General features: G+C 45.9%; 1 protein-coding gene across 2 annotated transcripts in view; it reads right to left on the bottom strand.

Moving 5' to 3' along the window:
• Window positions 1–239: 239 nt before the first annotated feature.
• Window positions 240–12,240, bottom strand: part of ASAP3 (ArfGAP with SH3 domain, ankyrin repeat and PH domain 3) — a 91,674-nt gene continuing 79,673 nt past the window's right edge. Inside the window, exons 18-26 of one of the 2 annotated variants that reach the window (XM_087728128.1) lie at window positions 11,344–11,429; window positions 9,938–10,053; window positions 8,620–8,687; window positions 7,576–7,683; window positions 7,137–7,365; window positions 6,696–6,969; window positions 3,240–3,414; window positions 1,909–2,031; window positions 240–1,148 (exon numbers count right to left, since the gene is read on the bottom strand). In XM_087728128.1, the coding sequence (XP_087584254.1) occupies window positions 1,074–1,148; window positions 1,909–2,031; window positions 3,240–3,414; window positions 6,696–6,969; window positions 7,137–7,365; window positions 7,576–7,683; window positions 8,620–8,687; window positions 9,938–10,053; window positions 11,344–11,429 (1,254 nt within the window). In that variant the 3' untranslated portion in view covers window positions 240–1,073. Of the gene's footprint in view, window positions 1,149–1,467; window positions 1,676–1,908; window positions 2,032–3,239; window positions 3,415–6,695; window positions 6,970–7,136; window positions 7,366–7,575; window positions 7,684–8,619; window positions 8,688–9,937; window positions 10,054–11,343; window positions 11,430–12,240 lie in introns of those variants that run through there. The other variant, XM_087728127.1, reaches the window with a different exon arrangement.

Here is a 12,240-nt window from a genome sequence, read left to right as displayed (position 1 = left end):
CCACTACCGGTTCTCCAGAACCTGTCAGAACTGGCTGAATACCACCTCTGGTCAGGAGCCCTTTCAAACTGTAGACATATAATGTTCAACACTGAGCAGATAAAATGATAGCTGAAGACTACAAGCAAGCTTGACGGTGCTGCCTCAATTTTTTTTGCAGATTTCTTAAGTGGACCCTAACCCCTTTCAGACACTAAGTTCTTGCCTGCAGTATTTTTAAAACAACTTTGCACAGAGGGGATTTTTACCCAACAAGGTGAGGTTCTCTTTTTAATGAAGTTGTTTAGAGAAAAGTCCTAGAAGGGAGACAGATTCTGAGGAAACAAAATGGCGATCCTTGGGTGAGTGACGATCCATTCAGCTTGAGTTAATAATAACCAGACCGAGACAAAATCCAGAATCTTCTATCGCAGAGAGTCGTATATTCTTGTTTCCCCATGAACAAAACACGAAGGTGACTCATACCATTGGAGCAAGGATTAACAGCAGCCCTGCCCAACCCCCCCCCCCCAAGGCTTCCCAAACAATCTTCAGCATTGATTCCTTGCAATTTCCAACCCCCCACCCCCACCCCTGGAAAACTACTTTCTAAATGCTTCTGCTCCCTCTTGGTTGTTGACATGGAAACTGAGACTGGTATTAAATCAAGTGGTTGCACTGAAGAAATTGGATCCATTCCTCCATGGCTCAAAATGGGCACAGGACGATCTGAATGAGACCCAGTGGCAAAATAGAGGTGATTTCGTGGTAGAGCCTCTACGTTATACGACGAAGGTGACATACTTCCCTCCACAATTGAAGGGACAAAAAGAGGTCCATCGAGTTACATTGACATATAGGTCCTTTGTCCATGGTCCCTCTCCCTTTCTGTTTACAAAAAGAAAAAAGAGTCTCAAAAGCCAGATTCCACCATCTCTTCCTAGCAACATTATCATGGAACTGAATAAGGAAATGACATCCCATGAAGACCATGGAGCTCTATGGAGATCCAGCAAAGCCCCCTCCACACTTTGTCCGTCTCCAGAGCAGATCATGCTGTCTCATCTGTTTAGAGAAGACCAAACTGGGTCCACTCAGTCTTGCAACGGCTGGACGAAGTTGGAAGGAAAGACACCTGTCCTTGTGCCATCACCTGCAATGAATCCAACCTGGAAGGAAAACATCCCATGAGAACGAGAAACTACAAATAAAGAGTAGCAGCACATTAGGCTCTGATCCCAGTTTCTTCCCATAGGGAAAGAAATGACAAGAACTGGATGTGAAGCAACCCTGTTTCATTAGATCTGCAGCTATGTAAGAGGTCTTCTACTGCACTGCCTTAAAATGGCTTCTACTGTACAGCACTGTGGAATCGCCATGGTAACGGATTCACAGTACTCCACAAGGGGGTTCCCTCTGGTAATGGAGAAAATCCAACAGAAATTGTTCATGGAAGGAGGATTGGGATAAATAAATACCCAGGTAAAGCCAAGTTATCAGCTAGTTTATTAAATTAGGGATGAGCCTCTGTGCGCCACTTCTAAATGTTCTCTGGCTGCTCTGGACTCAAAAATCATTTCATCCCCTTTTGACGAGCCAAAAGCTTCTCTCCATGAAGGTCATTTTCCTTGCTCTTTTCTGCATGTTGAAATTTTAGCTCTCGTTTCTCCCAAAGTGGCTCTTGAAAGTTACTGATCTAAAGATAAAATGAAATGCTGAGATATTAAGTCAAGGGCTGCGTGTAAGCAGAAGATAGATTTTAGAGGAGAAGATGAACAAAAATCACAATCTAGACAAAAACGCAAGTGTCCTTTTCAGGAATGCTTCCCAAGGTATTTCTCTAAAGGACAACCTTCTCCTTCTCCACTGAAGCTCAGAGGAAAATTATATTTCTACTCTAATCCGGTGAGGAAAAGCAGCAGTACTGACCCAATTTTGCTCATCCTCTTCCCGTGTTACTACGATGACTTCGCCCTTGGAGAAAGTCAACTCGCGGGCCTTGTCCCCTTTGCAGTCAGCCAAAGCCTTGACTCGATTTAACCGTCCTTTGGCCTGTGAAGGGCAGAAGAGTAATTATCAGTTTTATGATAAAATCCCTTGCTTCCTCCAGATGGCTTTTATGGCTGAAGAGGCAGAGAGGTGACAGCGGTGCTGGGTGCAAACGAATTTGTATGAAAGCAGCATAGGGTGTTCTCTGCACTAAGGAACATTCAACAAATCTCTCTAAGTTGCTTTGACCATAGGCAGGGGTGGGATTCAGCCAGTTTGTAACGGTTATTAATTTTATATCTGGTTCGCCGAACTGGTCATTGCACGGACTGGCTCGGCCTGCCCACTCTGCCCCTCCCAGGAATTTCCATGGGGCCCGTTTTAGATGCCAGTTAAGTGCAGGGCCAATGCAGAGGCTCTGGGAGGGTGAAAAATGGGCCCCCCAGAAATCCAGAAACTGTTCCCGACTCTAGGGGGCGGTGCTCATCTCTGTTTTAAAGCCGAAGAGCCAGCATTATCCGAAGACGTCTCCATGGTCATATGGCTGGCATGACTAAATGCCAAAGGAACGCTGTTACCTTCCCACCAAAGGTGGTTCCTATTTTTCTACTTGCATTTTTATGTGCTTTCAAACTGCTAGGTTGGCAGAAGCTGGGACAAGTAACGGGAGCTCATTCCGTTACGCACCACTAGGGATTCGGACTGCTGAACCTTCTGATCGACAAGCTCAGCATATCTTAACCACTGAGCCACCGCGTCCCTCTAGCTTAGCTATAGATATACTCCTATATATTTATATGCAGAGACATAAATGAACAACAACAAATTTAACTGGCGGCGTCATTGCTTTAAAAATGGAAAATTGACACATCCACATATGTGTGATAATTGACAGGGCAGCCTTTCAGATCCTGGAACCGTAACACAAATGGGCATTCAGAAGCAATTGCTGTTGCTTGCCAACACAGTATTACTCTGTGCCTGCTACGGTCTAGAAAACACATGGCAGATCCATCACTGCTGCCTCTTGGCATGGGTTCTTATTTTGAAACTTGGAGGAAAATGCCAACCTCGTCCCCTCCCCCTGGCTTTCTGAGATTGCTGCCATCAGCTCTAAGGTTGAAATGGATACTCATTCTATAACTGAGCCCAGATTGCTGCCCAGGGATACCATGTTAATGCTGGGTAGAAAGGAGACCCCCAACTCCAGATGGCTCAAACTGTTAAAAAAAAAAAAAACCACAACCTCTTGCGGGCTCTCCATAACTCACTGGTGCAAATCTTCTTGGCGTTGGCACAGGCAGAGGTGTCGGCCCTGGCATCGCAGTTTTGCATAAAGACACTTCATCCGGGCAACAAGGGCTCTGCGGGGAGAGAGGGCTGCTGGAATATTTACCCATCGAGCTGCTACTACTGATCCGTCGATAGGACCTGGTGCTCTCTGAGCTGTAGGAGAAAAGAAGGTGTCTCAGAAATCATTTTTGGTGGTGGAGAGTGTCTTCTTGTGGGACTATCGAAAAGAGATACCAATTTGGCCTGGGAAATAAGACTTCCGGAACTTATTGTTGTGGCCTGCCGGCAGAGCCGGCACCAGAGTCGGGCAGTGAGGAGGTTGGGGAAGAGCATGGCCACTCCTGGAGGCTGGGGAAGGTTTGGAGAAGAGGCTCTGTCTCTCTTTCTTCCTTTGCAACCCATTCCCATCATAAACCATTACAGAAGTCCCTAAACCAGTGTTTCTCAACCTTGGAGCTGTGCAGGCTGGGGGATTCTGGGAGTTGAAGTCCACAGGACTTCAAGTCTCCAAGGTTGAGAAACATTGCCCTAAACATTAAGAGCTGGTATCTGGTTAGTTAGTTTGTTTGTTTATTCTCGTGTTCCTTTTCTTTCCTCATTCACCCTTCTTTTTATGCTTGGTCAGAGATTTGATGAAAAGCATGTTTTGTTTCTCCTTGTTGATTTATCAGCAGCATGTATAACCTGTTTTCCCGAAAATAAGACCTCCCCGGATAATAAGCCCAATCGGGCTTTTGAGCGCATGCACTAAAATAAGCCCTCCCCACAAAAGTAAGCTCTCCTCCAAAATATTTAACTGCATGCGCAGCCTGCCATTTCCTGGGGGAGAGGAGCATGCCCCACACACCCCACATATACCTGCCATCCATGCGGAATGGCCTTGCGGAGGCCACTCCCGCAAACCCTAGCTACCACAGCCCTTCTCTTAGTGGCGGCCACAAAAAGAGGTTCCACCACAAATGCGTGCACAACAAAAGCGCGCCTGACTAAACCGCGGTGTCTAAAGCCCGGTGACAAAACCGCGCGACGAATGAGTGACTAATTAGCCCTAAAGCGCGCCGACAAAAGCGCGCCGACAAAAGCGCGCTGTAACGTAACCCTAAACCTAACCCTAAACCTAACCCTAAACCTAACCCTAAACCTAACCCTAAACCTAACCCTAAACCTAACCCTAAACCTAACCCTAAACCTAACCCTAAACCTAACCCTAAACCTAACTGTAAATCTTACCTTAAATGAAATCGCGTTTCTGTCAGCGCGCTGTTGTCGGCACGCTTTTGAAATCGCGATTTTAGCGCCGCGGTGTTGTCGGCGCGCTTATGACGTTCGCGCTTTTGACGGGTCATGCAAAAGGAACGGCAGGCCCAGCAATGTTGGGGCTGGCAAGAGTGTGCCAGAAAGAGAGACCAAACTTCCGGCCCGCTCTGGATCAGCTGATGCGTGGGCCACAGGACAAGGTTAAGGGGCCTCCTCCACCTCAAATATAATAAGACCTCCCCGAAAATAAGGTCAAGCGGTAATTTTGGGATGGTCAAAAGAAAATAAAACCCTGTCTTATTTTCGGGAAAACACAGTAGAAGAGAATAGAGCCCACTTTGGTACAGATGTTAAAATAATGCACAGGTAATCCTTGACTTACAACAGTTCATTTAGTGACTGTTCGAAGTTACAACGGCAATGAAAAAAGTGACTTATGACCGTTTTTCAGACTTACGACCTTTGCCACATTCCCATGGTCATGCAATCAAAATTCAGACACTTGGCAACTGATTCATATTTATGATGGTTGCAGTGTCCCATGTGATCCCCTTTTGCGAGCTTCTGACAAGTAAAATCAACGGGGAAGCAAGATTCGCTTAACAACTGTGTTACTAATTTAATGCCTGCAGTGATTCACTTAACAATGATGGCAAGAAAAATTGCAAAATGGGGCAAAACCCACTTAAACAACAGAAACTTTGGGCTCAATTGTGGTCATAAGTCGAGGACTACCTGCATGCGTATCAGCAGGGAGAATCGGGAGAATGCCTTCTCAAGTTACAATTTAGAATTAATATCTAGGCTCCTTTTTGGAAGTGAGAGACTATAGTTTTATAGATATGATGCTTTTATATGCTTGCACTTGAAGGTGGAAGCCTAAATAAATGTAATGATAGATACTATTAATAAGGAAGGAATATTTTAGAAATGACACCAGTATAGACTAATTTTGGACCTACTTATATATAACTTTTATAGTGGTGTTTGTCTACAACAGCCTCCCAAATTATTGTACAGTCACCAATTCCTTTGCCAACACTGTAACCATATTACAGTATGTTTATTTATTTGAGAAACTAAATACTGGTTATCTCGCTAGGGAAAACTATTACCATGTCAATAGCCATGGAAAATGGATTCAAACATCTGAGCAACATGTGAAACTCCACACACCTGGCCTGGATACTCTACCAGCTGGATTCAAGTGATATGTGATATGTAAGCAAATCAACCATGCTACGGAAGCTTAATGCGCCAGCCTCCTTCATGCACCAGGCTGGGGAAATGGCTGGGTCCCAAACACAGAGAACTAGAAATTATGGTTTGCTTAGGTAAAGCCAAAGAGCCAGCGCTATCCAAAGATGTCTCTGTGGTCACGTGGCCGGCATGATTAAACGGTGAAGGTGCATGGAGCGCTGTTACCTTCCCACCAGAGTGGTCCCTGTTTGTCTACTTGCATTTTTTACGTGCTTTCGAACTGCTGGGTGGGCAGAAGCTGGGACAAGTAACAGGAGCTCACTCTGTTACGCGGCGCTAGGGATTTGAACAGCTGAACTGCCGACCTTCTGATCGATAAGCTCAGCATCTTAGCCACTGAGCCACCGCGTCCCTTATGGTTTGCTTAATCATAGTATATTCAATAAACTCCAGTTGCCGGGCTCCTTACTTGCTAAGCCACTAATGATGGTTTACAAGCTGCAGCGGCTGGGTTCTTATGAGGCTAAACCATTAAACGGTTGAATGCTTTGTCTTAATCAGAGACAACAGAAGGAACCCAAGTCCTCCTATAGATTTTAGCTGAAAACTGTACAGGGAATGGAAACTGCTGATAATAGAAGCAATAGCAGTAGCACTTAGACTTATCTACCACTCCATAATGCTTTACAGCACTCTCTGAGAAGTTTACAATGTCAGTGTACTGCCCACAATAATCTGGCTCTTCATTTTACTGACCTCGGAAGGATGGAAGGCTGAGTCAACCTCCAGCTAGTCAGGATCGAACTCCTGGCTGTGGCCAGAGTTAGCCTCCAATCCTGCATTCTAACCACTGCGCCACCAGGGCTCAACCTACTAAGCTGCTCAACATACAAGGGATTGGTTTTTATTTTATGAATGTGATGCATATGGCCACCCTTCTCATGGACAGCATCTGGTCTGATAACTTCTGGTCTCACCTGAACCTGACTGGGGGTGTTTGTCCTGGTTCCGGAGAGGTCCCAGGGGAAGGCTGCAGAGCTATCATCTGAGTAGGCTCTGATCTTCGCCGTTGAGAGGCACCGCCGACATCGGAGCAGGTCTCCCAATAGGCTGTGGCTTTGACTTCCATAGAGTTACGGACGTTGGCTGGTTGCCAGAATGGGCCACCCTCCAACACACTGGGGATGCTGGAAAGGGATGAGTTCCAAACGTCAGGGCTGTCTGGCGAATGGGGTAGCGATTCAGAGGCATCTGGAAAGCAAGGGAAACAATCACTTATGGGAGCAGAACAGAGGTGGGATTCAGCCGGTTCTCTCCAGTTCAGGCGAACCGGTAATGGCGGCTGCAAGAGGCTCCACCCACCAGCCCCAAAGTAATGTGCGAGCATGCATACAGGTTTGCCAACATTTTTGCTTCACCTGGTTTTGATTTGCTGCTCCCTTTCGGAGGCTTCTTGAGTGGCAGTGGCGGTGGGGTCTTCTCAGTGGCTGAGTTTCGTTGACCAGGCTGCGAAGGGATCACGATGGTCTCGTAGGTCTTGTTGCTGATATCCATGCCAGAGCAGCCCCACCGATTTGGAGAGAAGAGAATGGGCTGGCCGGTGGTGGGAGATGGTGAAGACCCAAAAGACCGTTGCAGTGGGCTAATCTGTCAGACAAAGCAGCAGATGTCATCAGCACCTGGAATCAGGGGTGGGATTCAGCCAGTTCGCACCGGTTCAGGTGAACCGGGTGTTAATTTTGCATCCGATTTACCGAACAGGTTGTTGCAAGGACCAGATGGCCCCGCCCACCCCGCCCTGCCCCTGGAACATTATCAGACAGGACACAACAACAAATGGAGTTGTTATGCCAGCACCTTTTCATCCAGCTCATCTTCGCTGTCGTATGAGAACTCCTGAGACGTTTCCCAGTCGTAGTCCACATGGATCTGCATAGCCAACTTCCCAGCCTGGGCCTGCTCCAGCTATCACAAAAGGATAAAAAGGACATCCTTGGTCAGTTCACCATCTAAGAGGTTCTCCTATTCCTTCAAAGGTTGTGATGTCATTCTTCAGGTTGACACCCTGCCTGTCAGTCAGAGAGAAACCTCTGCCTTAGACAGCAGTCTGAGAAAAGCCCACTGTGAAGTTTCCAAAAGATGACCTAATTAATTTATGAGCCTCGAGACAAAGTTCAAAAGAAATCCAGTCATTTATTACGATCAATATTTTGGCATGTTCTTCTGCGGAGCCGAAACTGATTTCCGGTTAATTGTCTTTGCATTTTACCCGTCTCTCCCCTCCCTCAGTTTGCGTCATAAATCATATCCATGAATGAAATGTTAGCATGCTTGAACTTTGCACCCCACACACACCAGTTATCAGCTGCCTTCAGAGTCAGACATCAGTGAGGCAGACAAACAACTGGAGCCTGTTCCCAGTGTGCGCATGCACAGAGTTGCCAGATGAACGAAACAGCTAAAGAACAGGGGTCGACTTGGAGTAAGGCCACAGATGGACGATTAATGGCCCCTCCCAGAGGAAATAAAAGAGGAGCGAAAGGGGAGTGGAGCTTGCAGGAGACAATTAGTTCGCTTAATTGACTCGTGACTCTCTGAGACTCCTGGCCAAGTTTTGCAGATATCAGCCTGGCAGATCTCCAAGTCAGATAAGGTCTGTGACAATAAATCCTCCCTTGAAACACTTTGCTGGATGTGGATGAGCAGAATTCACAATAAATTAATAAAAGGGTTTTTGGGGGGCAAGGAGTCTGCTTCATGCTCTCAGAACACCTTCCTGCTATAGAAAAGTTGTCAATACAGCCTGGCTACTGGTCAAGAAGGATGGTCATCATGAAGTAACATTATCTGGAAAGCACAATTCTCCCACCTAAGGTCTAAGGCCCCCTTACCTCCACCTACCAAGTCTTTGCACTCAGCATTTTTGAATCTTCGTGCCATATCGAGAGGTGTTTCACCAGCTGCATTTACTGGAGGAGAATCAAAAGGAGACACCAATCTGAATCCACAGATTTTCAAACAATGAGCTACCCAAACAGCGAGGACAGGTGCACCATAATTTTGAATGATGTATAGATACTTGCACCTCATAGGGATAATCACATAAAGCTTATTACATCATCATCATCTTTTAATGACTCCATAATCCATTGCAGGGTGGAGTCTGGGCAACTGAATGGAGCTGAGTGTTTACTGGCCAGATGCCCTTCCTATCACCGATGCGGAGGTTGTTTTTTTTAGCAGATATATTCTCAGTGTGCCCAGAGAGAGAAATATCTGCCTCTACCCAGGATCGAACTCAAAGCCTCCTGATTGTGAGGCGATAGCTCCACCTGTGGGCTACTGCATCACTCATAAAGCTTATTATATATTTTAATAGAAGTATGGCACCACAAGGGTGGCTCAATAGCTAAGATGCTGAGCTTGTTGATCAGAAAGGTCGTCAGTTCGGTGGTTCGTATCCCTAGCGCCACATAACGTAGTTACTTGTCCCAACTTCTGCCAACCTAGCAGTTCAAAAGCACGTAAAAATACAAGTAGAAAAATAGGGACACCTTTGGTGGGAAGGTAACAGCGCTCCGTGCGCCTTTGGCATTTAGTCATGCCGGCCACATGACCACGGAGACGTCTTCGGACAGTGCTGGCTCTTCGGCTTTGAAACAGAGATGAGCACCGCCCCCTAGAGCCGGAAACGACTAGCACATATGTGCAGGAGGGAACTTTTACCTTTACTTTATGGTATCACATTCATCAAAGCCCAGTCACTCAACCTTCCTGCATTTGTCCACCACATTATTCAATTGATCCAAGGAAGCAATTCTCTTTTAAGAATCCCCAAAGCTTTTCTGAATCCAAGATGTTGCAAAAGATAATATTCTCAGCCAGCCTGGAAAATTCCATTGACCGAAACTGACCACACAGCTATATTTTATTTTTATTGCAGTACTGGCAGTGGGCTCCAGTATCCTATCATGCTGAGAACAGTAGGCAGGTTTAGGGCCATAAAACAAGCTTTGCACACCCAACGTTATCCCCCAAGAAAGCAAGAATAAACAAAAAGCTCAAGAGGAAAATGCATGAGGGTTGTTTCCAGCCATCTGCCACCCAAGCGGGCTGCTTCCTTCTGCCTTATGGTAGGATCGGCCACATACTCCCTTGCAGTAAGACTCTGAAGTTACCAATCTTTCTCCCTCCATATCCATCCAGGTGGGCATCCTACCTGTATTTGTAGAAGCTTTCCCTTTCAGTAACAACTTGATGCAATTGGGCTGATTATACTGGACTCCGTAATGTAAGGCTGTGTTCCCATCCGCAGTGGGTCGGTCCAGATTTCCCCTACGTACAGAGGGATAGCAAAGTGGCAAATTTCAGGTCTGATTGGGTTTTTTTCCATCAGTACATCATGGGAAACCTCAGTTCTTAAAAAGGACATAAGACACGTGCTTTCAATTTGCACCACCGCACAAGGGAGGCATTTGTACTTCCAAAGTGACCTGCAAACAACTTTACATATGTTCCCTGTTGTTCCAAATGATTTAATACAGCATGGACAACACTGGACATAACATCATCAGTTGATCTTTTACTCCTATATGCAAGTGGATGCTTGGGTGGTTATGGGGTGGGGAATTTTTGGTGGGTGGCAGAGGTGGGTTCCTACCAGTTCGCACCTATTCGGTAGAACCGGTTCGTCAAATCTACCGAACCGGTTAGAAGAGGTTCCACCAGTGGACCCGGAAAGCAGGCCACACCTACAGAAGAGGTTCCAAAAAATTTTGAAACCCACCACTGGTCCTTGGATATGATTATTCTACACAATCATGCTCATATTTATAAAACTCAGTGCCTCTGTGAAAGGTAAGGACGACTACTGCGTTTGTGGTGCAATCAGAACATTGCCTGTGTTGAAATTGTTTTAATGCAAACCAAAGATGCCTTTTAAAAAACAGATGTACATCATATTCTTATGCAGGCCAGTGCTGTGTGTGAGGTAATTTAAGGTGGTTCTGACAAGTGTCGTCGGCATCTTCATATCCGGTCACATGGGCGGCAAGCCACTCCCATCCAGTCACATGGACAGCAAGCCACTCCCACAAAGGAGGCCACACCCACAGAGTAGGTTCGAACAATTTTTGAAACCCACCACTGGTGGGTGGGTGAGGGGGGTGTTTTGGGATTGTCATGTGTGTTGGACCTGGTCTCTGGGTGTTATGTGAATTTCGTTGTGTGGATACACTGTATATATACGTACAATAACAATAAAGTAATTTCAATTTCAAACAGAAACGCAGCTTTGTTTGAACAGCTACCTTTTTTTCTCCCCGGTTCTGCCAGTGCAATCTTCCAATAAATATTACAATTTATACCTCTGAGGATTGCAAATAAATTTGCAGATGGGTTGGGAGGAGGGGCGAGAAGGGATTAAAAGGGGCAGGATCTATTGCAAACTGCATCAGGAGTCTAAATAAGTAGAGATGCTTGCTGCTTTGAAAGCATGTGGGCAAGACTAGTGCGTTTCATTCTTACTCTCCCTTCAGCACTAATCTAGCCACACCAGGAGCAGAAGAAGACTTCCAGAAGGGGCCTCAGAATCCAGTAATAAAGATCCTTCAAACTAAGGCTTACCCATTCTGAATAATGAAATCCACCAATGGAAGGGAGGTTTTGTTGGCATAGCGTACTGCCCAATGCAAGGCTGGTTCACCTTGTTCCTATTAGAAGAAGAAGAAGCAAACATTTTGCAGAACTTTTTACAATGGAAGTCAAATTAAAATAAAAATCTAAAAAAATGAACCACAAAGACATCTGAATTACATTACATCAAGTCGATAGCAATAGAAATGGCACTTAGACTTACTGTATTTTTCAGAGTATAAGACACACTTTCCCCCCCTCAAAGAGGGTGAAAATTTGGGTATGTTTTATACACTGAATGTAGTCCCACTCACCCGCTGGCCACCACCATTTGGTTTCTGCCTGCTAGCAATTTGCCTCCTTGCAGCAAACAGCAAACAGCCTATTTCAGTTTCAGCACAGCTTGATTAGCACAAGCAGCTGATTGTCAATTGGATTGGCCTATTGCTGCCTCTGTGGGCCCTGTTTTCAGCCTCTGTGCACCCCATTTTCCACACATTCCAATCCACGCCGCCTGGAATGTGCAGAAAACAGGATGGGCAGAGGCAGAAAACAGGGCGCACGGAGGCTGAAAATGGGGCGAACAGAGGCAGCAATAGGCAATGGCAATCCCTGCAGCCTGAAACAGCTAATCATCAGGAGGCTGAAAATCAGCTGCTTGTGCTAATCAGGCTGTGCTGAAATTGAAACTGAAACAGGCTGTTTGCTGCAAGAAGGCAAATTGCTGGGAGGCAGAGACAGATTTTTTTTTCTTTTCCTCCCCAAAAGGTAGGTGCATCTTATACTTCGGCGCGTCTTATACTTCAAAAAATACAGTATATACCACTCCATAGTGTTTTACAGCACTCTCTGGGCAGTTGACAATGTCAGCACATTGCTCCCAACAAT

This window comes from Thamnophis sirtalis, unplaced genomic scaffold (genome assembly GCF_051295495.1).
Source record: "Thamnophis sirtalis isolate CommonGarterSnake01/CBP01778 unplaced genomic scaffold, rThaSir2_p1.2 scaffold_13, whole genome shotgun sequence".
NCBI lineage: Eukaryota > Metazoa > Chordata > Lepidosauria > Squamata > Natricidae > Thamnophis > Thamnophis sirtalis.
The sequence above is the reverse complement of the archived record's forward strand: the minus strand, read 5'-3'. Positions and strand labels throughout refer to the sequence as shown.